We start from the raw sequence: 13,636 nt of genomic DNA on the forward strand, positions 1-13,636 counted from the left end.
CATGACTATTCTTAAAGAATCAAAACGACCCTCCACTAGGAAGTCCTATGCTTTCAAGTGGAAGAGGTTCTTATTATGGTGTCATGAACACTCTCTTGACCCGGTACATGGCCAAGAGCAGGTGATTCTTCCATATCTATTGCACTTATTTATTTATTTATGTAGTTTGTAGAGCGCACAGCTACCCCCGGAGGGGTGTCCCGGCGCTAGAACCAGAGCCTCATGGGGAGAAAAGAAGGGAGGAAAGCTGCAGGGTGGGAATCAAAGTCCGGAAAACAGCCAAGTTTTAAGTCTAGCCCGAAAGATGGGTTCAGAAGGGCAGAATCTGAGATCGATTGGTAGACCGTTCCACAGTTTGGCAGAGATAACACTGAACCCTCTGCCGCCCATTCTAGCGCGTCTAAAGCGGGGAGAGATCAGGAGGCGGAGGTCGTTGGATCTCAGGGATCTAATGGAATGGGATATTGACACTCGTTTTTTAAGGTAATTGGGTCCAAGGTCGTTGATAGCTCGATAGGCAAGGGTAAGGATCTTGAACTGAATGCGGCTGGCAATGGGAAGCCAGTGGAGCTCTTTGCGATAGGCGGTGACTGACTGACGGAAGGGGATGTTTCCAATCAGTCTGGCTGCCGCGTTCTGGACAATCTGCAGCCGGTCGATCAGATACTGAGGAGCACCAGCGTAGAGGCTGTTGGCGTAGTCCAGGTGGGACGTAATGAGAGCCTGGGTTACTGTTCGGCGGGAGTCAAGGGGGAGATAGGGGAGTATCTTCTTGATCATGCGCAGCTTCATAAAGCAGGCAGATGTAACTTTGTTAACTTGAGCTGTACAAGAAAGAGAGTCGTCGAACTGAAATCCCAGGTTGCGGGCAGAGTGGACGGGGGAGGGAGCGGGATCAAGTGCCGTGGGCCACCACCGTGAGGGGGGGATGGGATTTTTCTGGTTAAAAAACAGCACCTCAGTCTTATCCGCATTGAGTCTTAGATGGTTGTTGGTCATCCAGCCACTGATGCTGTCAAGACACTGGCGGAAGTTGGCGAACGTGGAATCCGAGTGGTCTCTGAAGGAAAACATCAGCTGAGTGTCATCAGCATAAGAGACCACTCTGACTCCACAGGACTCCACAACATCGGCCAGCGGGGCAAGATAGACGTTGAAAAATAGAGGGCTGAGGGCAGAGCCCTGTGGCACACCACACAACAAGGGTTTATCCTCCGATTTGAACGGCCTCAGCACGACCCTCTGACTTCTTCCAGTGAGGAAGGATTCAATCCAGCTGATGGCAGTGCCGCCAATGCTGGCCTGTTTGAGTCGGTCAAGAAGGATGGGGTGGGAGACCGTGTCAAAAGCGGCGGACAGGTCGAGGAGGACAAGCATGGCCTCCTCGCCCCTGTCCACACACTCACGAACGGTCTCCGACACCTCCAACAGAGCCGTCTCAGTGCTGAATCCCGCTCGAAATCCTGATTGTGAGTCGTGCAGCAGAGAGTTGTTCTCCAAATACTCCGTAAGTTGCAGCTGAACGGCTTTTTCCAGGACTTTAGCGGGTTTGGGGAGGAGGGAGATGGGGCGGTAGTTGGCGAAAATTGTGGGGTCGGCATCGGATTTTTTCAAGATGGGGACCACCAGAGCTTCCTTCCAAGCGGTTGGGAAGAGGCCATGGTGGAGGGAGGCATTCCAGATGGAGAGGAAGGAGCTGGCTAGAGAGGGAGCCAAATGACCCATAAGTTTGGCAGGGACAGGGGCAGCGAGATCAGCCCTGAAATACCCCTCCATCAGGGTTCATTTAGCTGCAATCACAGCATATAGGAAGACTCCTAATCAGACATCTTTCTTCATTATGCCTGTAGTTAAAGATTTCCTAGAAGGTCTTAAGAAAGTCTTCCCACCGGTGAGGTCCCCCTCCCCTCCCTGGGAGCTTAATATCGTCCTGACTAAACTGATGGGTGCTCCTTTCGAGCCTATACATAAGGCCTCTTTGCAGCACTTGACCTGGAAAGCTGCTTTTTTAGTGGCGATTACCTCTGCCCGTAGGGTCAGCGAAATCCAGGCCTTGTGTTGTAAGGAACCTTACACAGTTTTTCATGCCAACAGGGTGGTCTTAAGAACGCACCCAAGTTTTCTGCCTAAGGTAGTTTCAGACTTTCATATCAACCAATCTATTACCTTACCTACCTTTTTTCCTAAACCTTCCACTCCCCCAGAGAGGTCATTACACTCACTAGATCTCCGGAGGGTCCTGAAGTTCTACTTGTCAAAAACCCTTCCTCTTAGAAAGTCTGACCGGCTTTTTGTTAATTATGGTAGTACTAATACTGGCCTGTCAGCTTCCAAAAGGTCAATTTCTAGCTGGATTGTCTCCTGTATAGCTTTAGCTTATCAGCTAGCTAACAAGACCTTGCAGGGTAAACCGCATGCACATTCTACTAGAGGGAAAGCCTCCACTACAGCTCTCCTTCGTAATGTTCCTATTTCTGAAATTTGTAAAGCGGCAACTTGGCGGTCTGTCCATACCTTTACCCGCCATTATTGCCTGGACTCAGATACTCAGGCCGATGCCAGAGTAGGGCAGGCCTCTTTAAGAAACTTATTTGCATAAGATGCATTGGCAATATGTTTCTTAGTCATTCTGTAAAGTTTTTTACTTCTTGCTCGTCCGCGAGACTTTGGGTATGAGCTTGCCAATCTATTCATAGATTATGACTATTGATGAGTATCCCCTGGATGAGAAGGATTAGTTACTTACCTGTAATCCTAGTTCTCATCCAGGGGTATACTCATCAAAGTCATAAGCTCCCGCCCACATGGACAAGCAGATTTACAAAGTTATGAGATGTTTTTATTGTGGATCTCCTCAGGTGTTATGCACCTCCAAAAAGAACTGACCCAACTGCCACCTGTGGTGCACCATGGGAGCAGGGGGTTGCCTTCAGGTCTTAAAGGCACGGTACCCCTACTCTAATGACTTAAAGGCAAGGTGTCAGTTTTCTTTGTTGCTTTATACTCTACTGCAGCCTACTGGCAAATGCCTGCAATAACAGGTTTTTCCTATGGCAATAAAGCATTGTTGTATACAAATGTTTTCTGCGCTCTTTCTTCCTTAGGGGTTGGGAGAGTACTACTGTATGTATGCTACTTTATGTAATTTTGCGGCAATTTTGCCAGTTGGGAAATGTTTTAGGCTGCAAATATATGTTTTCACATATATATACATATATATTTATATGTATTTTCTATATGCTCCGGGATCCCGCGCATGGGCGGGGATTATTCATAGATTATGACTTTGATGAGTATACCCCTGGATGAGAACTAGGATTACAGGTAAGTAACTAATCCTTTTTCAACTGTTGTACTCTGTTTATAAAATCTGCTAACATACATAACAAACGTGTTTGCTTGAGAAGGATGGTATAGGATAAACTGAAGTCCCCTTAATTCCTTAGAGTTAAAAGTATTTTGTACTGTATATACTGTTGCATGTTTACTGCATGTACACAGAGGGCTCCTCACTGGAGCATGTGCTTGATTGCCCTGCTGTCTTTTTTATTACTTTTTAAGCACACACCCTGGGAGCTCATAATGCACAGCCATGATCCTAATTTTTCTGGTATGAAGGAACAAGGAATTTGGTGAAACATCTATGCGCATAATGGTCTTTTGATACTGAAAGTGCAGAGGAAGACTGGTCTTGACAAACAATCTTCAAAATCCTAAACCCCTTTGGAGATGCGATTTTTGGAACCGGTCACACTGAATGGGAATTACATATTCATGTATGTGTCATCTTCTCACCTTTTGTGAAATTCTATTTATTTCCAGCCAGCTATGGGTGGTTGCAATGGGTTTAAAAAGAAATAAATCATTGTGAATTGGCGGCTTGCTCACCAGCCCATTGCTGTGGCTAGATTCCAGTAGGACACACCCTGACACATTTAGATATCCATGATGGATCAAGAGGGGGGGGGGGGGGGAGTTATTTTACCGAAACACTTTTGGCAAAAATATTATGCCGCCTGTTGCTATATTGCGGGGACATGTTAGTATATTTCTTGTATTTACAAAAAACACAAACCTGAAGTGCAAAAAAAGGCAATGACTGATGCCCAGGGAATTTTCTTTGTGTGCACAAATTCGCTGTTGATTTTTCTTGCCTGCTTCCGTCATATTTTGCAGGGAGGTCCCCTGAAAGAAAATATGCCCTGGAAACCTCTCCTAAATAGGGCTTCCGTTTGACAGCACAGGCCTGGGGCAGATGCATTGCATGGTAACATTTTCTAAAAGCATAAATAGTTGTGATGATTCTTTAATTCCCAGCTGAGGGCCAATTGCCCCCTGAAAACTCCGGTTAGCTCTGAATCAAAAGCCAACTTATCTACATGCTTGCCCTCTTTTCATCACAGCTGAATAATTGGAAAGCAGATAATAGGAATATCATCCTAACTATTTACATCAGAATGCTATACAAATGGTGGCTGGTTTTTTTTGGAAGTTGGAAAGAAAATACAGTCATACCACACCTGTTTAATCCCCACAGAAGTGGCTTATGTAGGCAAATATGTATAGTTCAAATAACATACACATCCTACTTACAAAGAGTACCTGCTGTTCATTGGGCATGAGTTCCCTCTATATATTCTAGTCCATGGCATCATATAAAATCAGTTATTACTATTGTTCTGCCCAATGGTTCCCTTCTTATAAACCTCAGAAAGTGGAAAAGCTAAGGAATCTTTGTCTGAATTAAAATCTGGTATCTGAAGGTTGTAAGGCAGACTATTGCAGCTAGTGTCTACATCACTAAAGTATCCTACCAGTTGTTTAATAACTGCCAAAACTGCCTGTGGCATGGGAAGTTGTTGTAAAGAAAAACACTATAAAAAGCAAAACATGTACTGGCCATGTATTAAGTGACAAAGTAATGACCATTCCACCCCAATACATTTCAGAGAAAACAGACTTCAATGAAAACATTGCATGAAAAAACATTTAATGAGTGAACACGATTGGAGAGAGATATTTCAGTGAAGCAGGATAATACAACAAAGAGTCAAATCAAGATGAAAGTTATGTTTAGAGATTAGATACAGGTCAGGTTCGAGTTAAGGTCATAGGTTAGTACAGAGTGAATGTTACATGTCAGGACATTGTAGTCACACATTTTGAACTACAAAATATTGCCTGTAGACTCCTACTACATCATTCATAATAAAGTATAGATTTTTAGTCTTAACTCCATGTATACGTGCCTTGAAGATGTATATCTTCAAGCTATGTAGATGAAAGGAGCATACATTGGTGAATATAAGTTTACTATTCTTAATTCCACATCTACGCATCTTGAAGATAAATATCTACAAGAAATGTTGATCAGGGTGGGTAATAGAAACAACATGGAGCGTTTTTTTTTTGTTCAGTGAGGTGTGTGCTCAGAGGGTGGTGAGGTTAAAAATGTCTCTAAGAAAAGGCTGAAACATGTTGACGTACACCTAAGGGATACTGAACACTGATTTTTTTATCTTCACTTGGAGGCACATGCTTCAAAGCCATTTGCGATCGCAAACGGTGCGATTCGCAAAAATCGGCCGTTTGCAATTGCAAAATTTACTTTTCCGATGAATCAATGGTCAAGGCCCTCGCAATTTGAGAATTCGCAATTAATTGCGAATTCTCAAATTGCGATTGCATTTAAGGAATCGCATTTAGCGATTCCTTAAATGCAATGCATGAAGGTTTAAAAATCTGCGATTTCGCAAATAGGGGGAGCAAATTACAATGAAGTTCAACTTCATGGTAATTTGCAAAAACTTAGAAAAATTCCCTTTTGTGCATTTTTCAAAGTTTCATGTTGCGCACGCACATGCCCTAAGGGCATGTGTGTGCGAAACATATGTGCACAGATCAATTTCAGGGAGGCAACAGGGTGTCCTTTGGACACCCCTGCACCTTTGAAATTGCATTCACTAATTGCGAATCGCAAATCGAGAATGTCTTCCCATTCATTCCCATGGGCCTCTAGGCAATTTGCGAGTCGCAATTAGGGAATATTTAGAAATTGCAAGTTTTTTTAGCGATTTCTTCATGCATAGCCTTTTGCTATTCCTTATTAGCGAATCCTTATTTTTCGCTAATAAGGAATCGCAAATGGCATTGTTGATGCATGTGGGCCTATATCCCTACCTTAGTTTTAATCATGTCCTAAGACCCTACTAATAAAAAAATTTCGATTGGGCATTTCTTAGAGACATTTTTAACCTCACCATCTTCTGTAGTCAGGCATTGAAGCACAGCTGGGTTGCATTCGGCAGTCCAGCTGGGAACACAATGAATAAGCATGCCACCAGCTAGGTTGGTGGGTGAGGGCTATGTTTACAAATCCATTGGATGTCTGTACACTGGTACATCATATTGAGTCAATACAAGTTAAAACACCTACCTGTGGGTTCGTTCACGTTGTTTCTATTTGTTAATTTGGGGAAGTGGATGCACCCCCTTAACCTATTCCTCACTCTCTTGTTGTTTTCTACAGATCAAGGTAGGTAAACACAGCAGAATATAGATTCGCTCTTCTTTTGCACATAGTGGTAATTAATATTCCAGAGTGAATATTTTTGAAGATCAATGTGAAAAAACACATTTTCTGGTAGTACACCAGGGTAAGAGATAACGTTTGTTGTTTCTGATCATAAACATAAGGTTAGGTTAAAGTAAGAATTACAGTTATAGCTGGTTGACCCCTTGCATGCGCGGCCAATTTCCGCGCTGTGCTGGCGATTTAGAGAGTGGGCGGGTTCATTACGGCCCCCAGCCGTCATCAGCACACGCCCACCGTGATGCATGACGGCCAGGGGCCGTCATCAGCATGGAAGGGGTTAATGGTTAGGGTTGTGTTAGGGTCACATTAAAAATTAGCCATAAGCTTGTTGTTAGGGTCTGTGTCGCAGTAAGGGTTAAGAATAATGGTTTGGGTAAAGATGGTGTTACCATTAGGTGAAGATCAAAGGTTGAGGTTGGAATTAGGGAAAGATTTTGAATTCAATTTATTTCTATCACCACATTTGCTGAACAAATGTCTTGCTTGCTTCTTGATTTCTTTAAAAAGACATCTTTTAGGTAAATTCTAGTAGCAGACACGGGTGTCCAAATTTTTTACAATTACTTGAATGAGGTTTTGGTAAAGCACAACATATTACATTATCTTGATATGGTCTTAAATTCAATGGCCATGTTGAATGATTCAATAAGGGTTTGAAGGATATTATAAATTGTGGTTTTACAGGACTCTAACTGGATGTAATCTTCTTCAGCTACTTACAGATATCTTTTCTTTTCCTATTGTATTTCCAAAGTGGTTAAAGAGAAAAGGGGCTGAGATGTAGAAACATCACTGAACCTCTTCTTAATTATGTTTGGCTAACATTGATTACCTCAAATAATCAACCTGGAGTACTACTTGTGATAGTTGCTATTTCCCATGGTGGTAAGGTCGTTCCTGCTCTCTTCTGTGGGTGGATGGGGCTGGTTGCTCTCTTCTGTAGTTGTTTGGGAGTCCTTTTTGTTGTGTGTCATGGAAAACACACTACTTGGAAGGTCACCGCTTCCATCCACAGGTGGCAGAGTGGTACGGTATTGCTGAATGATGGTGGCTGTAAGCTGAATCGGACAGTCACTGTCGCATGAACCATCAAAGCAGCAGGTTGTGCTCTCTGGACAATTGCGATCAGACTTGCAGGGTAGCTCTGTCGGAGAGAAACATAGACGAAGAAGTGAGCAACTTCAGACTGGTAGTAGTTATGAAGCCTTAAAATGCCCACAAACATGTTGTCAACCCACACATTTATATGTTTCCTGCTTGGTCTCCACTGCTTCAAAGACAGTGAAAACTACAGGCTTGACTAAACACAAATGTTTACTTAGACAGAGCACAACCCAAAAGTTTGTTGCCACAGTAGTTTAAGTACGTTGAAGAGCACGTGACACGTGGATAAAGAGAAATTCACAGCCGACACGTGTTTCGTCTTGAGATGACTTTTTCAAGGCTAAAAGGTTGCAGAAAAAGGCATTGTAAGTTCACGGCGTCTCTTTGAGTTATAAAGCGACTTGTCTAAGGCAGACTTAACTGTGATGAAGATTTGAAAATTAAAGACTTTTCTACTTTTTGGACAATTTTTTATGTCACGTGCTCTTCAACGTATTTAAGCTACTGCGGCAACAAACTTTTGGGGTGTGGTCTGTCTAAGTAAACATTTGTTCTTGATTGTAATGTGGGTTCTCCTACATACATTGTGACACTGTGGATGGCACGGTGTCAGACATTGAGCACGCTGGAGAATATGGATTAGTTACTTACCTGTAATCCTAGTTCTCATCCAGGGGTATACTCATCAAAGTCATAAGCTATGAATAATCCCCGCCCATGCGCGGGATCCCGGAGCATATAGAAAATACATATAAATATATATGTGTATATATGTGAAAACATATATTTGCAGCCTAAAACATTTCCCAACTGGCAAAATTGCCGCAAAATTACATAAAGTAGCATACATACAGTAGTACTCTCCCAACCCCTAAGGAAGAAAGAGAGCAAAAAACATTTGTATACAACAATGCTTTATTGCCATAGGAAAAAACTGTAATTGCAGGCATTTGCCAGTAGGCTGCAGTAGAGTATAAAGCAACAAAGAAAACTGACACCTTGCCTTTAAGGCACTAGAGTAGGGGTGCCGTGCCTTTAAGACCTGAAGGCAACCCCCTGCTCCCATGGTGCACCACAGGTGGCAGTTGGGTCAGTTCTTTTTGGAGGTGCATAACACCTGAGGAGATCCACAATAAAAACATCTCATAACTTTGTAAATCTGCTCGTCTGGGGACGTGGGCAGAGCTTATGACTTTGATGAGTATACCCCTGGATGAGAACTAGGATTACAAGTAAGTAACTAATCCTTCTCATCCAGGGATACTCATCAATAGTCATAATCTATGAATAGATTAGCAGCTCATACCCAAAGTTTCGCGGACGAGCAAGAAGTAAAAAACTTTACAGAATGACTAAGAAACATATTGCAAATGCATCTTATGCAAATAAGTTTCTTAAAGAGGCCTGCCCTACTCTGGCATCGGCCTGAGTATCTGAGTCCAGGCAATAATGGCGGGTAAAGGTATGGACAGACCGCCAAGTTGCCACTTTACAAATTTCAGAAATAGGAACATTACGAAGGAGAGCTGTAGTGGAGGCTTTCCCTCTAGTAGAATGTGCATGCGGTTTACCCTGCAAGGTCTTGTTAGCTAGCTGATAAGCTAAAGCTATACAGGAGACAATCCAGCGAGAAATTGACCTTTTGAAAGCTGACAGGCCAGTATTAGTACTGCCATAATTAACAAAAAGCCGGTCAGACTTTCTAAGAGGAAGGGTTTTTGACAAGTAGAACTTCAGGAACATCCGGAGATCTAGAGAGTGTAATGACCTCTCCGGGGGAGTGGAAGGTTTAGGAAAAAAGGTAGGTAAGGTAATAGACTGGTTGATATGAAAGTCTGAAACTACCTTAGGCAGAAAACTTGGGTGCGTTCTTAAGACCACCCTGTTGGCATGAAAAACTGTGTAAGGTTCCTTACAACACAAGGCCTGGATTTCGCTGACCCTACGGGCAGAGGTAATCGCCACTAAAAAAGCAGCTTTCCAGGTCAAGTGCTGCAAAGAGGCCTTATGTATAGGCTCGAAAGGAGCACCCATCAGTTTAGTCAGGACGATATTAAGCTCCCAGGGAGGGGAGGGGGACCTCACCGGTGGGAAGACTTTCTTAAGACCTTCTAGGAAATCTTTAACTACAGGCATAAGGAAGAAAGATGTCTGATTAGGAGTCTTCCTATATGCTGTGATTGCAGCTAAATGAACCCTGATGGAGGGGTATTTCAGGCCTGATCTCGCTAAGTGCAATAGATATGGAAGAATCACCTGCTCTTGGCCATGTACCGGGTCAAGAGAGTGCTAATGACACCATAAGAAGAACCTCTTCCACTTGAAAGCATAGGACTTCCTAGTGGAGGATCGTTTTGATTCTTTAAGAATAGTCATGCAGTCTGCTGGGAGGTCTAAATATCCATACTGGATGAACTCAGGAGCCATGCCGTCAAGCGAAGGGAAGGAAGGTTGGGCTGAAACACCTTCCCCTGGTCTTTGGTCAACAAGTCTGGACGGCATGGTAGGTGCCGGTGCGGAACCTCCGACAGCTGTAGAAGATCGGGGTACCACCACTGGCGTGGCCACTCTGGTGCTATCAGGATCATCCTGGTGTTGGTCCTGTAGAACTTCTGGATCACCACCGGGATCAGAGGCAGGGGAGGAAAGGCGTAGAGTAATGTCTGCGACCAGTTGATCAAAAGACCGTTCCCCAGTGATCCCTGTTGGGGAAACCTGGACGCGAAGACGGGGCATTTTGCATTTGCCGCGTCTGCGAACAGGTCTACGTCCGGTACGCCCCGGCACCGAAAAAGCTCTTGTGCAACTTCCTCGTTGAGCACCCAATCGTGCGCTTCTACGAAGGCTCGGCTTAGGCAGTCTGCTTGGACGTTTTGAACTCCTGGTAGGTGGACTGCCACGATGGACAGGCCCCTTGCTAGGAGCCAGTGCCAGATGGCTTGTGCTTCCAAAGACAAGACTCTTGACCTCGTGCCTCCCTGTTTGTTCAGATAGAACATAGTTGTCGTGTTGTCCATCTGAACCTGGAGGTAGTTGGTGCGCAGAGAAGGATAAAGAGACTTGAGAGCCAGATGAACTGCTCGAAGCTCCAGGAAGTTGATATGATAGCCTTGCTCTACCTCGGACCAGAGGCCTTGAACTTGGAGTCGGTCCATGTGAGCGCCCCAGCCTTGAAGGGAGGCATCGGTGACAATTGACTGGGACGGAGGAGGACGATGGAATGGAACTCCCTGGAGGAGATTGGACCGTTTCAACCACCATCTGATCGAGTCCCTGGCTTCTTGAGGAAGCAAGACCCGGTCTTCCCACTGATCCGATCTCTGAGACCACTGGTCTTCGAGGGTTTGTTGCAGAGGCCTCATGTGAAGGCGGGCATTGGGCACAATGTAGATGCACGAGGCCATCAATCCCAGGAGAGAGGACACTTGTCTGGCTGTGGGGGCGTGAGTGTCCAGAAGAAGGCGACCCTTCAGGAGCATAGATGACAACCTCTCCTCCGAAGGACACACGCTTGCCTGTAGTGAGTCCAGAGAAGCACCCAGGTAGTGGATCCGTTGGGAAGGGTTGAGAACTTACTTTTTCAGATTGACTTGAAGACCCAACGAGTCCATCAGTTTGAGGCAGAACGACAAATGGTTTTGAAGCAGCGTAGGAGTGGAGCTTTTCAACAGCCAATTGTCTAGATACGGATAGACGAAGATCTTTCTTTTGCGAAGAAAAGCAGCCACCACCGCCATGCACTTGGAGAATGTCCGAGGTGCAGATTTCAGACCAAACGGCAGCACTCGATACTGGTAGTGACGGCGTCCGATCTGAACCTTAAAAATTTCCGATGCTTGGCTGACACTCGTATGTGGAAGTAGGCATCCTGCAGGTCGATGGCACACATCCAGTCTCCCTGATGAAGATGCTGGAAGATCTGGTGCAGGGCGAGCATGCAAAACTTTTCTTTTAGTATGAATTTGTTCAGCATTCGAAGATCCAGAATGGGCCTGTATTCTTTGACAGTTCCTCGTTTTTGAACCAAGAAATACCGGGAGTACACTCCTTGATTTCTGTGAATGGAGGGGACCTCCTCTATGGCCATTTTCTTTAGGAGGACGGAGACTTCGTCTTGTAACAGTTGACTTTGGAAACGGGGAAAGTGTCGTGCCTGAAGGAGGACTTGCGGAGGAGGAGATTTGAACCTCAGCAAGTAACCATGCTGCACAATATTCAGCGCCCATTTGTCTTTTGTAATGGATTCCCACTCTACCAGATGATGAGAAACACTCCCTCCCACCGGCGTGGCGAACAGACGTGGAGGAAGCAATGGCTCAAGGCTTGGGAGGCTGCTTGGAGGAGGACTGCTGCTTGTTATTGCCACCTCTTCCTCTGCCAGGACGACGCTGCTGGAACTGCGTTTTCTGCTGAGACTGGGATTGCCACTGAGGGGTTTGAACCCTCTGCTGGAAAGACCTCCTGTCTCCCTGGCGAAAGCGTTTCTTGAATTCCTTGCGCTTTTCTAATCCCACCGCTTTGACGGTGTCCATCTCCGCTTTCATTTTGGACATTTCGTCGTCAGCGTGTGTTCCAAACAGAGATTTCCCATTGAATGGCAGATTCAAAATCTTCTTCTGGACGTCTGGCTTGAGCCTTGTCAGGCGGAGCCAGGCCGAACGACGGGAACAAATACCATGTGAATAGCCATGGGCCGCAAGGTCAGAGGCATCCACTGCGGCGCTAATAACCTGATTGGCTACAAGGCCTCCCTCCTGTATAATCTCCAGAAAATCCTGACGATCTTCCTTGGGGAGCTTGTCTGTAAAACGAGTCAGGGAGTCCCAAAGGGACCTATCGCACCTTCCAAGCAAGGCAGAGGCGCTAGACACCTTCATAAATGAAGAGGAGGTGTTGCATACCTTCCTACCAAAGGAGTCCATAAGTTTGCTGTCTTTTTCAGGTGGTACTGAGGAAGAAGTAGAGCCGGCATGGGACTTCATGGCAGCCGCCACAATAATGGAGTCCGCAGGAGGATCAGATCTAAGGAACAAGGGATCCTCTGCAGGGGCCTTGTACTTCTTGGGTATCCGAGATGGAACAGATCCCACCACTGCTGGTGTGAGGAAAGTAGCCATAGCCGGTTCTAGGAGGCCGGGGACCAGGGGCAGTAGGGGCCTGGGCGCTGTGCGATGATGAAGGGTATACAAAATCACAGAAGTGGGAACCACTGGAGTATGCAGCGTAATGTTCAGCTTTTTTGCTCCCCTGCCCAGAACATCGGAGAAAGTCGCGATGTCGTCAATTGGAGAGACTCGGGAAGGAGGCGTAGAAGAGAAGGTTGGAGAGTAATCTCGGTAAGACGACCTAGTCGAAGATGACCGTGTGGAAGATCTTGTACGCCGTCTGTTATGGGGCCTGTCACGATTCCTGCTGTGACGGTCCCTGGACCTAGAGCGATGTCTTGATGATGGAGCCCTCTGGCTTTGCCGGATTGGAGAACTTGGCCTGACAGGCGTTCTTGGCCGTACTGGAGAACGTGATCTGTCCCGAGATCTTGGCCTGGGTGAAATCCTGGGACTCCGTGGAGACCTAGACGGTCTGGTCGGCGTTCTTGCTGTAGACGGAGAGTATGTGCGGGAGTAACCCGAGCCCGGGCTACTTTGAACTCCAGACACAGCCCCTTGAGGATGATGAGGCACCAAACTGCGTGACCTGTCCGCAAATCTGGGTGAAGGTTCCGGGGAGATATCCACGATATTTAAACCCGGAGATGATGACTTGCCTCCTGAAGATCCGGAACCAGGGGACTCCACCACCACCGTCACTTGATCCCTCGACGGCGAAAGCCTCGACGTCGAAGACGTCTGGCTGACTAGTTGCGTCGAGCGGTGTCTTGATGCTCTCGACGGCGACCGACCACGTCGAGAGACGCTCGACTGAGAACCTCGACGTCGA

General features: G+C 45.8%; 1 protein-coding gene and 1 long non-coding RNA gene across 5 annotated transcripts in view; one reads left to right on the plus strand and one right to left on the minus strand.

Moving 5' to 3' along the window:
- LOC144768016 (uncharacterized) overlaps nt 1–13,636 on the plus strand; it is a 463,846-nt gene that overhangs the window by 444,113 nt on the left and 6,097 nt on the right. The gene's annotated exons all lie outside the window — the stretch shown is intronic.
- The window catches only part of LOC144768014 (uncharacterized), a 113,499-nt gene continuing 105,827 nt past the window's right edge, over nt 5,965–13,636 (minus strand). For both annotated transcript variants that reach the window (XM_078651408.1, XM_078651407.1), the window contains one exon: nt 5,965–7,739. In XM_078651408.1, coding sequence (XP_078507534.1) covers nt 7,450–7,739 — 290 coding nt within the window. In that variant the 3' untranslated portion in view covers nt 5,965–7,449. The remainder of the gene's footprint in view (nt 7,740–13,636) is intronic.

Source organism: Lissotriton helveticus, chromosome 7 (assembly GCF_964261635.1).
Source record: "Lissotriton helveticus chromosome 7, aLisHel1.1, whole genome shotgun sequence".
NCBI classification, from domain to species: domain Eukaryota; kingdom Metazoa; phylum Chordata; class Amphibia; order Caudata; family Salamandridae; genus Lissotriton; species Lissotriton helveticus.